The following is a 14722-nucleotide window of genomic DNA, read 5'->3' as shown; positions in this document are numbered from 1 at the left end:
CTGGAAAAAAACAACAACAAAATTCTTCACAGGGAATTTTTAAATGTAGGACATTTTCTATGCAAAATTAATGGCTGGTACCTATTAGCTCACAATCAAAGTAAGTATGGAGCTCTAGCTGGTTTTCTAAGTGGTTAGAGAGTCAGCCCTTGGACTGAAGGGTCCCAGGTTGGATTTTGGTTAAGGCCACATGCCTCAGTTGCAGGCTCAATTCCCAGATTGGTCCGGGGTGAGTGCAGGAGGTAAGGAATCTGTGTCTCTCTCACATTGATGTTTCTCTCTCTGTCTCCCTCCCTCCTTCCCTCCCTCTCTCCCTCTCTCCCTCCCACCTTCTCTAAAAATCAATGGAACAGACTGCTGAAGCTCAGAGGGAAAGCAGGGAAGGGTGGGTGGGAAGAGATCAACCAATGAACTTGTATGCATATATGCATAACGCATGGACACAGATAATAGGGTGGTGAAGGCCTGGTATGGGGGGTGGGGTGGGTTATAAGGGATCAGTGGGGGGGAAAGAGAGACATATGTAATACTTTCAACAATAAAGATTAAAAATAAAAATAAATCAATGGAAACAACATCCTCGGGTAAGGATTAACAAAAACAAAACAAAACAAAACAAAGTAAGCATGGGCATTTGGGCATGGACTTCCAGCTCAGTTTGAAATTTCTGAGGGGATTTTCACGTTAGCCATATTTACGTGGCTTCCAGAAAAAAGAAGTCTTGGCAGTATTAACTAAAAAACGAAGGCGATGTACTTGGACTAGAGTTCTTAATGAGTGTAGTCTAACAAATGAGTGCTCTGTGACTGAGGAGAAAGCAGGATTTTGTCTCTGTAGAGTTTAGAATCCTGGAAGCCAGATAAATGAGTAATATCTCTATAATGACTTCCTCATTTCCTTTTCTGTGATGCATCCACATTTATCAAAGCATGCCCAATGAACTACGTAGCATTATGTTAAAAAGTAAGGCCATACTATATTTAACAAGAGCCTAAAATGTTATTTTCTTCCATAAAGGAAGTAGTATCAACATTCACTACCTCCTTGAAACAGGACATAGCAGATAATCCAAACGATTGCAATGAACCAAATTTTACTCTTCTGATTGAGCATAGCTTTTATACAGACCATTCATAAATCTAAACAATTGCCTATCGTTAAGCCAGAAGACAGCCTGAGACAATACATTTATTTTGTTAATCATCCTATAAGAACTGAAATTTAGACTTAAACACATCCGAGCCAAAAGAAGCAGTTAAAAAAAATCCTTGTTAAATAGACAGCGGCTAGGGCAACAAAAATGTACAGATAACATAGACTTTTTTTTTTTTTCCCAGTACCCACCTGGCACCATACACAGTTACGACAATATTATTGATTATATTCCCTATGCTGTACTTCACATCCCCATGCGTGTTTGGTAACTGCCAGTCTGTACTTCTCAATCCCTTCACCTTTTCCACCCCATCCCCCAAACCTCTTTCCCTCGGAGAGACTTTTTATAATGACCTATGACCTTTATATGTAATAGGCAATCATTAAGGGAAACACTTAATCCAAACTTGGTTCTCAGCAGCTAATGACACATGAAGTGTCCCTCCAAAATGTATACACATTTTAACAGCTGATAGCTCAATTTTGAAAATGAAATGCATTTTAACAAACACTGTCTTTATAATTATTCAAAGTGTGTGTGTACATTTTTGGGGGGACATCCTATCCATTAAATGCCCTCTGTCAGTGAAAGACTTATAAATAAAATCGGGTCATATTAGCTCCAAAATAACACTGATAAAGAGAGTCGTTCCAGCAGGATTTTCTGCTGTAATTGCTATTATCAACGTTGGTATACAGGTTTAAAATAAATGCCTCTAATGTGTACCCACAAACCAGGCACCATTAGAATAGGCTTTCCCTAAAGCCTTGGTAAGAAACAATGATATGTTTCTTTCTGATTTGAGTATATCCAGTCACAATTACATCTTAACAACTGAAAAGTAAAAGCCAGATCCTCTCCTAACAGTCATGTCAGTATCTCAAAATTCCTGGAACTGTCATAAGGGTTAAACCTTACAGTCCATTTTCAAAAAGAAAGCGATTGAGGTATACGCTGGGATGAAATTAACATGCACATTAACAATTTGCTTATCTACTGTTTCAATATTGGAAAGAGGAAGTGATGTAATTACCATGCCATTAGGCTAATAAGCTGGATTTTGACTGCTCATGAATGAACAAAAATTACTGTATTGATATATTCAGTCATATTATGAACTCACATCTTATTTTCCAAGTTATATGGCACCCCCTTTCTCAATGCTAATATATTTACCTTCATTTTTCTTGATGGTAAAATTCGGATTGTTGACCATTTCTGGAAGAAGACTGTATAAGAAATAATGTCCGTTTTTGGGATCATCTTTGTCCATGGCACTCACCGTTTGAATGACCTGAAACATAAAAGTTGACGTCAGCATTTCTGATGACATCGGTGGTTTGAACCGCCTTTAATCTTTTTCAATTTTCTAAATGGTCATGGATGGCTTGTGCCAAGAATAAGGAGAAACACTCATCACTTTAAAACCTCAGCTTTGATGAGTTGATGAAAATTGAGGTCATTACTTTTGTGTCCATTGGGTGTCTGGGGCTTGAAATAGCATATTTAAGGGTATTTGCAAATTTCCACTGAGCAATTATATGTTTCTTTCCAATTTGAGTATATACAGGCATCTAGAATGAGATTTGGAATTGTCACAGTGATTGTAATGTGGCCTTTGAGATGACGGTCTTGGAGGTAAAGGACTTAAATCTTTTTTTTTAAATTTCTTTATTGATTAAGGTATTACATATGTGTCCTTATCCCCCCCCCCCCTACTCCCTACCCCCTCACTCATGCCCTCACCTCCCTGTTGTCTGTATCCATTGGTTAGGCTTATATGCATGCATACAAGTCCTTTGGTTGATCTCTCCCCCTTACCCCCACCCTCCCCTACCTTCCTTCTGAGGACTTAAATCTTGAATCCTCACAACTCTTCTTGAATATTCCTCGTCAGGTTGCATGTGTTTGCCAGCTAGAATGTTCCTTGGCACAAATGTCATTGCAACAAAGCTTTCTGAAGACTTGCATCTGTTCCCACCCAACAATGAATACTGTTTTTAAAGCGAGTGGATAAGACATGCAAACAACGCTTGGGAGTGTATCCTGAGATGAATAAATTACAGGGATTAGAAGAATTACCACTGCACAGAGAACTGTTTGCATAGATACGCGTACTCGGGTGCTGCTTTAATGTGCTTATTGCATTTGCAAAGCTGCATTAACTTAGGGCGAAGTTATTTCTTGGGATGTCAGAGAATTAGCTTAATAATTCTCATTTATGGTTCTGTGATATTAATCACTTCGATCGGAAACCCTGGGCAAACGCTACTGTAGAAAACTAATGATAGCTTATGCTTCATGAGGAATAACTACAACACCGTTTCTACAAGGGATGACTGTGAAGCATGACTGTCAAGGTGATATCAGATTCGCCATCCAAAATTTAACAGGGAAATGTTCTCACGTGGATGAAGTTTAGAGACTGCAATGATGATGCCTAAGATGTTATGTTTGTTAGAACAATTACACCCCATTCAATCTGCCAATTTCACTAACGAGGAAACAAAATGGATGGCTTCTTTTTAAGAAGGCGACATCGTTGCCTTGGAACTTGTCATCTAGACAATGCGAGAAGCACACTTTCAGATCGCTCTTAGCAGCTGTGGAGAGTTGCATTGTATCCGGTACATGCTATGCGAAAAGCAATGCAGTACGGTTATTTGAGGCATAAGTGAAATAACCTCTCTATTCTACTTCTCCATTATTAAAATGGAACATCTGATTTGGTAGATGTTTTACTTCTGTTAAGGACCTCATGAAATGTCTTAAAATTGTACTTAGCTCGAGTCACAACACAACAAAAAGTAGCCCAAGACCTAACTCATGGTTAAGAACGAGACGTAGTCATTAAGGTGGTAGACTCTGAAATAAAGCCATCTTGATAGAAGTCATAATTTCGCCCTTTGCTCGTTGCCTGACACTGAACTCTGAGACTCAGTTTCCCTGCATCCCTAAATGAAAAATCTCCTAGGGTTGCTTTGATTACTGATGTAAATTCACGTCAGATGCTCAATGAAAATTAGTCACCATCATTATTATTGTTTTTGACTTTAGGGTCATTATTGGTTTTTTAATGGCATAGCACCTTGATAAGTCTTATCTAAGGAGGTCCCCGACCTCATCGGATTAGATGGAAATGCCATATGTCTGCTATATATAATCGCCTAGCACCGTGGTCGGCAAACTGCGGCTCGCGAGCCACATGCGGCTCTTTGGCCCCTTGAGTGTGGCTCTTCCACAAAATACCACGGCCTGGGTGAGTCTATTTTGAAGAAGTGGCGTTAGAAGAAGTTTAAGTTTAAAAAATTTGGCTCTCAAAAGAAATTTCCATCGTTGTACTGTTGATATTTGGCTCTGTTGACTAATGAGTTTGCCGACCACTGGCCTAGCACATTGACATGTATGGAGACATGCCCTGGGATTCCACTTTAATCAAAATGAAAGAATAAAAGGTACCAGGGGAGAAGCTGTGAAACACAGGTAAATCTTTTTTTTTTTAATTGATTTTTTACAGAGAGAAAGGGAGAGGGATAGAGAGTTAGAAACATCGATGAGAGAGAAACATCGATCAGCTGCCTCCTGCACACCCCCTACTGGGTCTGTGACTGCAACCAAGGTACATGCCCTTGACCGGAATCGAACCCGGGACCTTTCAGTCCACAGGCCGACGCTTTATCCACTGAGCCAAACCGGTTAGGGCCACAGGTAACTCTTTTGTGGACAGCCTGCATATATAAATATTGATCAGGAGAATGTGATAAGAGCCTTCTTTTAGGCAACAGAGCAGGAAGGAGTTACTGGTGAGCAGGTGTGGCATCCATTTACCCAATTTTGCTTCCAAAGGACTTCTATACCTGGCTGCACCTTCTGAAGAAGTAACTCCTGAAGCATGTTGAGCACATGTGAAGAATAAAGGCAAATAGCCCTGGCTGGTGTGGCTCAGTTGGTTGGGTGTCATCCCAGGCACTAAAAGGTTGCTGGTTTGAGTCCCAGTCAGGACACATGCCTGGGTTGAGGGCTCAATCCCTGGTAAGGGGCATGTAGGAGGCAGTCGATTGATGTTCCGCTCTCATCAATGTTTCTCTCTCTCCCTCCCTACACCCCCGCTCCCTTCTCTCTATAAAAATCTTTTTTTAAAAAAAGAATAAAAGCAAATAGAAGATTTCTTGAAAATCTGTGGTGGAAATCATTCATAACTAAATGCATTCTAATAGTATATTTAGAAGGTAGAGCTGCTATAGACAATAACTTTCTTAATGTTTCTAAGTAATCTACATGAAAAAGACTCGTACATGCTGTCTAGTGCAGCTACAGAAGTTATTTGATTAAGCCACCACTACCCAAACAATAAAAAACATAATAATTCAGCTTACCTCAAATAAAGGAGCATAATTGCCTGTTATACCACATCTCAGAAGTTTGGTGCAAACATTACACCTGCAATGGACATGTTTTTCCCACCATTTATTTAAGCCAAGAACTCTGTTAGGCGTGCACCCTTTTTAAGCCTACTCAACCACAAAGTGTCAGGGCGGGGTCTAGAAGTCTGCATCCTAGAGAGTCTTCTAGGACTGTGCTTCTGCTGCATGCGTAGGTCTGAGAACTGTTTTGAGCCCAGGGAGGGGGTTGGTGTTGAGAGCGCCCACATTATTATTCATTAGGAGCCTTTGCATTGTCAACCTCACACCACGCTCAGTGCATAATGTGCTGTGGAAAAAGGGATGAAACGGTAAATCTGTAAATCAACTTCCGAATAGCCTGTGAACTGGAAATGGCTAACTCTTTGGCTGGAACCATTTTTGACACCTCGTTTTATTTTCATGCAGATGGCCACTGTCTGGTCATTTTATCTCAGAGTAGACGCCTGGTAGATCACTTGAAGGACTTTCTGCCATTAAAATGCATTAGGTGCCCATCTTAAAAAGGCCGAAATTTTCATTGATGTAAGAACATCTGAATACACTTAGCTTTAATCAATAGAAGAAAAAGAACAGGTTTATGCAAGGAAGTGTCCCTCCACACAAGATTTTTTTACAGACACACAGAAGAGAAGGCAAAGGAAGGCCGCACACATTTCCCACGGAGAGCTACTATGACATCAATTAATTTTTAAATAATTGGACAGGTATTTCATGAAAATGACAAAAACAATTCTGGAGAGTACACAGGTTTTTTAGAGTACATGTAAAGCGTGTAGTTAAAATATTTTCCTTTCCACCAATAATGTTAGAATACAATTGAAAAGTCTAATGTTTAGTAACTTGTTGTGGAATAATTTAAAAGGAAGCTGAAAGCTCATATACCTCTCTATCAGAAAACCTAAGTATACGTGGATGTTGGGAAAAGGAAATAATTTCCAGGGCCCTGCTTGGGTTTCTATGGCAGCAAGACAGCTCTGTTTGTCTTGAGACTAGTGATTTGAAATAACCTTTCGAAGGCATGACACAGAAAACAATGAGCATCGTGGGGCCATATCATAATTCAGACTCTGTTTTCAAAAAAACTATTTATTGTTTATCAATAACACTACACCTAAGTTAGATACTTATTAGCAGAATTTATTAAACATTATTTTAGACTATTTTATATTTACTCAAAAATATTTAATAGTGGTCAGAGTGGCTCAGTGGTTGAGCATTGACCTATGAACCAGTAGATCTTGGTTCTATTCCTGGTCAGGGCACGTGCTGGGTTTTGGGCTCCATCCCCAGTGTGGGGCATGCAGGAGGCAGCCAATTAATGATTCTCTCTCATCATTGATGTTTCTATCTATCGCTCCTTCTCCCTTCTTCTCTGAAATCAATAAAAATATATTACAAAATATTAATAGCTGTAGGCCATTACTGTCAGTAACTTTTTAAAAGGCAAGTAGTCAGCAAACAAATACATTTCTGATTATTTGATCTGTTAACAACCAAAAAAACTATCATGGGATCTATTAGAATATCTCCTATCAGTTCCTGTCTATATTATTCATTGATTTTTGTTCTGAGGTGATGAGTTCCTATTTTGTTTTGTTTGTTTCTCCCTCTCTGCTATTGCAAAAGTGTCTGGCTATTTTTCCATTGATTTTTATTTTATTTATTTATTTTTATTTTTTATTTATTTATTTATTTTTAAGGAGAGTAGAAGAGAGAGGGAAATACAGAGAGAAACATTGATGTGAGAGAAACACATGGATTGGTTGCCTCCTTAATGCACATGTGCCTAGACCAGGGCCCTATAACTAAGGTACCTGCCCAGAATTGAACCCTGGACCCTTTGCTTCAAAGGCTGACACTCTATCCACTGAGCAAATCAGCTAGTGCAGTGGTTGGCAAACTCATTAGTCAACAGAGCCAAATATCAACAGTACAACAGTTGAAATTTCTTTTGAGAGCCAAATTTTTTAAACTTAAACTTCTTCTAACGCCACTTCTTCAAAATAGACTCGCCCAGGCCGTGGTATTTTGTGGAAGAGCCACACTCAAGGGGCCAAAGAGCTGCATGTGGCTCGCGAGCTGCGGTTTACCGACCACTGGGCTAGGGCAACAGTCACTTTCTTAGGTAAAACTTAACTTTCTCTTTCTTAGGAGATTTTTCTGTAGTGAACTGGAAGGTGGTGGGAAGGGGGTGACGGAGAGAAGAGGAAGTCAAAGGTGCTGCAGAACAGACAGTAGTGATTTTTGGTTTTCTACTGCTTCTTCTGCTGATCATTGCCTACCTATTTCTGATTATCAATATGAACTTTCCTGAAATGCTCACTTCTATTTCTTTTTCTTTTTCTTTTTATTTCATAAAGGAAGGGAGAAGGAGAGATAGAAACATCAATGATGACAGAGAATCAATGACAGGCTGCCTCCTGCCCACCCCCTACTGGGGATCGAGTCCCCTGACAGGGAATTGAACCATGACCTCCTGGTTCAGAGGTCAATGCTCAGCCACTGAGCCATGCATTCCATTATGCATACAAAGCAGTTATAATACTGATAGTAAATTTACAAAAAGGAGAAAATAATGGGAATGTGAGAAATTATACTAAAATTCACACAATAGCCCAATTATTCTCAATTATTTCAACACTGTATAATATAGTGCATATTAGCACCATTCATATCCATTAAATAGAGAGGTCCTGGATATTTTTAAAAAATAATTTGCATGGTAGTCCAGTCTTTACCAAGACTTTCATTTTTCTACCCCAAGTGTTTCCCCGTGTTCCATTTTTTCTGCATGAACAAATTCCTTGCCTTTACAAAGCATTAGATGGCCATTCAGAGCATGTACCTGAGAGGTCTGGCTAGAGAAACACAGCAGGGGAATGAATGGAGATGAGACTGTATGTGGGTCTTTTAAACATGCAGTGAAGTCCCCAGTCCCATGGGGTACACCCGGGCCTTTCTTGCAGAAACTCACTGTAGCCCTTCCAACATTCGCTGCAATTTCAGTCTCTTTTCACTCCCCTTCCCTTTACTAAAACTAAGTTGAGGTAAAATGATACAGAGAAAGGGCTCCTGGAAAACGTGTTTGTACAACATTTGGATTTTCCAGTTCCTCCTGCCTGGATTTCATTTTGCTGGACCCTGAATGTTTTATGTGTATTGTGTACACCTCTGAAATGATCATTTTTTTTTCTAAATCACTCTACCACTCGCTTTGCTTTGAAAACCTCATTAGTAGGATAAAGCCCACAGTTATTAACACAGCTTTGAAGTCTCAACTGCCTTTTCACTCTTATCTTCTATCTTCTACTCTGTTACCTCGCAGCAATATTTCATGATGCCTCCTGTACATTATAAACATCACTTCCTCCACTGAAACTGTATCCTGTTGTTTACTTTCCTGGAGCAGGATTTTCCCAACTGAGTTCCGTTTACCACTAGTTCTATAGTTTTCTCTGAAGGAAATTTGAAAGATTTTATAATCAGATCTGTTTGCTAGATGCCAAATACCATATAGTCCTTTGGTGACTCTTATGTACTTATAAATGCAAGGGAATCTTACAGTTAAACAAAACCAACAAAGATAATAGAAATTATTTTTGTTTAACACAGTGTTTCCCAAACTTATTAGGTCAAACACACACACACATGCACTAACACACACCCCGTATCACAACATATATTGACATTCTATACCCTACAAGTGTTTCTCAGGCACTCAATTTAGGAAACACTATCAACGCCCCGCCCGTGTGGCTCAGTGGTTGTGTATCAACCTATGAACCAAGAGGTCATGTTTTGATTCCAGGTCAAGGCATATGCTTGGGTTGCGGGTTCGATACCCAGTAGAGGGCGTGCAGGATGCAGCTGATCAATGATTCTCTCCCATCATTGTTATTTCTGTCTCTCTCTCCCTTTCTCTTCCTCTCTGAAATCAATAAAAATATATTTTTTTAAAAAGAAACACTATCATCTAAAACTCCATCTGAGTCATAAAAGCCTGGAAGACCTTGTAAAGACCTTGGGAAGGTGCTGTGTCTAGATGGCATGTTGGTTATCACACTTTCTTTTTGCTTCTCTGTCATTCAAATAACATGTCAGCTCCACTTGGTACCAGATCTTACCCAATGTATGTCACTAGCAGCAAGCATAAAAGCTTCCACAATCTAGTGTCAATTCTACTTTCTTCCAAAAGGCATGCTCATCAGCATGGCTTCCATGACCAAGTGGAAACAAACAAGCATACACATGTGCCCACCTCGCTCCCATCCTACATCCTTCTTCAGTAATTTGTAGGTTGACAATAAAACGAGAGGAATACATCAATCTGTAACAGCCCCCAAATTTAAAATAATCCTTTGCACCATTTTCTGTGGTCACCGATCTCATCTAGGTTAGGGGCCGGAGTAAAACATGTGGCATTTAGACTCACACAAGATGTTCAACTACCACAGACAAAAGCTGCAAGTGTGACCTCAAAAAGATATAGATGGTGTGTGTCCCTACAAGTTGATTCTAGTGGATTTAAAAAATAATAATTCTATTAACTCACCCATTCATATGTGGAGGAATTAAGTAGGGCCCTTTCCCTCACCCCTGACAAATAAATCACTTGCAAATGCTTTACAAGAAACATTCTCTAAGAAAATGTTTGACCGAAGAGGAGTTATTCCAAGATAGGGCACTAGATTGTCCTGTTATATTAATCCACTTAGAGATTATTTAATGTGTTTCGCTCCAAATCAAAGCTCATGAAGATATAACAACAAGAAAAATAAAAACAACAAATACAATACTAATAAAGTAAGCAAAGGAAAAATAAGGAAAGACTCATGGACACAGACAACAGTATGGTTGCTACCAGAGCAAGGAGGTGTGGGGCAGTAGGAGAGGATAAAGGGGGGATAAATGGTGATGGAAGGAGATTTGACTTGGGGTGGTGAACACACAATACAATATACAGATGATGTATTATAGAATTGTACACATGAAACCTATAAAAATTTTATTAGCCAATGTCATCCCAATAAATTCAATAAAAATAAATAATGAAACAAAGAGACAAAAAGGCCAACAAATACAATACTACTAAAATATATTTTGCTTTTAGACTATGAGACTAGTTGAAATAAATACTACTAATTAGAACAATTATTCATCGAGCACCTACAACATGAGATACCCTTATCACATGAGAGTTTAATCTAAGAGAGACTGAGGCCCAAAGATAAGAAACAAGTAAATGGTAGAGCTGTGACTCACACTTAGATGGTTCTAGTGTCAAATTTTCCACGATATTTTTTAAAGTTATGCTTTTCCTTCTGTCAAAGTTGTGCTCGAAAAGTCACACTTCCACTAATGGCTCTCTTGAAATATGCTTTGTTACAAATGATTTCCTCAAATATTGCTTTATGCATTCCACTAATTTACCATCTCCTTACTCCTGCCAAAATAAAATGAAAATAGTGCTTTATGCATTTGGTCGAGGCCATCAATTTCATCCGCTGTAAAACCAACCCTGTCTCCCTCTTGTGTATGCAGACAGATCCTGAAAGGTGCCTGCTGGCAGGGAAGTTAAAATTACTTCCCCTCTATTTACTGTTTCATGATGGCGATAAAATGCCGTAATTGCATTTCATTGTTTTGCATTTATTAAAGACCAACAAGAACTGAAAAATAAATAAATGAAGTAGCAAACTCATTCATTGCTGGTGTTTAGCAAGAGATAATTATCTTAACTTTTCTTATTAAGCTTTATTTATTTTCACTTAAGTTTTCATGGACTGCTTTTGAATAAAGCGTTATCGATCACAGGAGTTGATTTTTGTTTTCTTTCGAAAATACTCACTCTGGGTCAGAATCTCATTCTCATTACTATTTTTCTGACGCAGGCAATGGAATTTCAAAATCTGTTCCCTTGGGAAGCAGTGTGAGACGGGAGAAAGTGCCGGGACCTGGGCACCTTCAAGAACAGACTTTGAAACCCATTTCTGCCATGTTCCATGGCCTTAGGGGAGAGCCTTTCTCTTTGCTAACCTCAGCTCCCACATCTGGGACATGTGATGGCCACGCCAACCTCTCAGGGATAATGAGTACATGATAGACATCTACACTAATAAAAGAGAAATATGCAAATTGACCGTACCTCTGTGACAACCATTAGCCAATCAGGAGTATGCAAATTAACCCAACAAAGATGGTGGGTTAATTTGCATTCGTAGGCGTGGAGCGGTGGGGTGGGATGCCTGCTATGGGGAGGGCGGGGGGCGGAGGGAGCTATAGGAGTGGTGCTCCGGCCAGGAGCGAAGACTTACAGGCTCCAGGGGAAGGAAGGCCTATTCTTGTATGAATCGTTGTGCAACAGGCCTCTAGTTTGTATATATTATTTTATTCATGCAGCTGTTGTAATCCCTCCTCTCCATCTCTGCTGCCACCACCTAGACCAGACTACCGTTCATCTTTGGCACATACAGTCTTCTGTTTTTACTGATTTCAGAGAGGGAGAGAGAGGGGAAGAGAGATAGAAACATCAATGATGAGAATCATTGATTGACTGCCTCCTGCACACCCCACACTGGGATCAAGCCCATAGCCCAGGCAAGTGCCCTGACTGGGAATCGAACCATCACCTCCTGGTTTTTAGGTCGATACTCAACCACTGAGCCATGCCGGCTGGGCAAGTACAGTCTTCTTAATGCTCCTTCTGCCTAACTGTGCATCTGTGTGTGTGTGTGTGTGTGTGTGTACATTTAATTCAAATGTAAAACTCTTTTTGTCCAATCTCATTCTTGCTTATTTCATTCTTATTATTATACTTGCTTATTACACTTATTATGCTCAGCCACTGACGTCTTCAATTCTTCAGACAAACCCAGGTCTTTCTCCCTTCAGGGTCCTGGCACAAGCTTATCCTGTGGGCTAGCAGGTCCAGCTCCACTCCCGGCATGCCTGGCCCTTTCTCATTGCTCAGTTTCAGCTTTAATGATACCCATTCACAAGGTAACTTTCTTGGACAACATTGTATAAAATAGATCTTTGCTTTTTCTTTGTTTCCTCCAGACTAGTTGCATTGCTGCTTCTACAGCCCAGTTTTCAAAATGTAAACATATCATTTATTCATTTTACTTTTGTATAATCTCTCTTCCTTATTAAGTTCCATGCCCAGCCAGCGTAGCGGTTGAGCATCAACCTGTGAACCAGGAGGTCATGGTTCAATTCCCGGTCAGGGTACATGCCCAGGTTGCAGGCTCCATGCCCTGTGGGGAGCGTGCAGAAGGCAGCTAATCAATGCTCCTCTGTCATCACTGATGTTTCCCTCTCTCTCTTCCTCTCCCTTCCTATCTAAAATCAGTTTTAAAAACAGTTCTACAAGAGGGAACACTTTTGGTCCTTCTCATAGTTTCTCCAGGTTCATATGAGAATATTTAGCATCTTGAGGATGAACAATAAATACAGTTCAATAAACAGGTGAATGATTTTTCATGTGAAGAGGGTTAGCTTGTGCACTGCGTGTCTGTGAGTAGAATGAGTGTTTCCATGGTAATATCTGAGAAAATAATTATTGAAATATTTGTCACTGCCAAATGAAGTAAATTACAACCATGATTTTAAAATTCTGTGACTATGCATTACATGCCAAGCATTGGCTAGATCCCTATGTAGTAATAATGGTTATTCTCTTTTTTTAGGGGGGGGTGCCTGTGATATTCCTATGATAAACTAACTTTATATACTGCAGTATTGATCAGAGAAAGAAGAGATTAAAAGAGGTAAATCAGAATATTTTTTTAACCCAGACATAATTAACTTGATTCCAAATAGCACATCTCAACTTCTATAGCTGGTGATGAAGCTTAAATTAGCCTCCACTAGATTCATTTATAGTAACAGGGAAGTGCCTTCCTGGAGGAAAAAGAACTGAAGCCGTCTGTCGCCTAACGGATTCTCAAACAATAATTCTCAAATATTCTCTGAGATTCAACACGAGACCTTGATTCACTCCTAGAAATACAACATTTTTGTTCAGTCCCTGTGTCAATGCACCATCTGGGACAAATTACCCCAATTCTGTCTGTATGAGATACAAGAGGCTGGTATCGCAAATAAAATCCTAGAAAGCTCGTATTAGAAGACCAAGATGGAGAACAGAATGATGCAAGGCCCTCTGGCCAACACTGGCCACTGAAGTTCTGTTTCTCTCACATGTGGTTCCGAGTGTGGTGTTCTCGGGCAGAATGATCATTTCTCTACATCTGTTACCTGCTCCTGCACCTGTCCAGCCACATGACCACTCTCTCCAGGCAGCATCAGGGCTATTCCCAGCTGACTCCTCTGGAATACTTGACAGATGTTTCCTGTCTCTGGTGGAGGTCTTGTCATTAAGATAGCTCCATTTCCTTTCTCTCTTCAGACTCCTTTCTGCCTCGAGGATTTGAGGTATTTTCATGCAATCCTATAATTTCTAATTTTATTATGTGTTTGCCAGAGAGAACACTCCATGAGGGAAAAAGACTGATGTATAGGGCATTGTTTGCCACTAGATCCCCAGTACCAAGTCAAGTCCTGGCATATAGTTAGTGTTCAATTCATATTGACTGGCTGTCTAAAACCTACCATCCCATTAGACAAAGGAAATAGCAGGCATATATTTTGCTTTTTAATTTTGAAATTAGAGATGTCAAGTGAGTGGAGAGAATCTTTTTATTTTTCCTGATAACTGAGGGCCAAGTAATGTGTGGACGACTCTATCATACCATCATCAAATTAGAAGTTAAAGATATGCACCATCTTCTATCTTTTTACTTATGATAAATTACCTATAACTATTGGAATTAAAAAAAAATTACTGGTAATCAGAAAATACCACTGGAATTTGTATATTTAACATTTAAATAATTGTATCTTGAAGATTTAAAAGAATTTTAACCAGAAGGGATTCATGTTGATTTTGTATAATATGGAATGGGAACAATTTCTCTGTGTCACAGGGTGGCTGTTATTCTCTTAAGGGAACAAATTCAAGAAAAAGTCATCTTTCATTTCAGAATTATGAGGAGGTGCTGGGGCTGATATGATTTGCAGCTCTACTTTCAAAGTGAACATCTGCCAATTTCAGCACAGATATGACATGAAATGGAAAGCT

The 14722-nt window shown here is 39.5% G+C and overlaps 1 protein-coding gene across 1 annotated transcript in view; it reads right to left on the bottom strand.

Moving 5' to 3' along the window:
* Positions 1-14722, bottom strand: part of CDH8 (cadherin 8) — a 310258-nt gene that overhangs the window by 36770 nt on the left and 258766 nt on the right. Inside the window, exon 9 of the mRNA XM_008139872.3 lies at positions 2333-2450. Coding sequence (XP_008138094.1) covers positions 2333-2450 — 118 coding nt within the window. The remainder of the gene's footprint in view (positions 1-2332; positions 2451-14722) is intronic.

Source organism: Eptesicus fuscus, chromosome 21 (assembly GCF_027574615.1).
Source record: "Eptesicus fuscus isolate TK198812 chromosome 21, DD_ASM_mEF_20220401, whole genome shotgun sequence".
NCBI lineage: Eukaryota > Metazoa > Chordata > Mammalia > Chiroptera > Vespertilionidae > Eptesicus > Eptesicus fuscus.
This window is presented reverse-complemented; position numbering and strand designations above follow the sequence as displayed.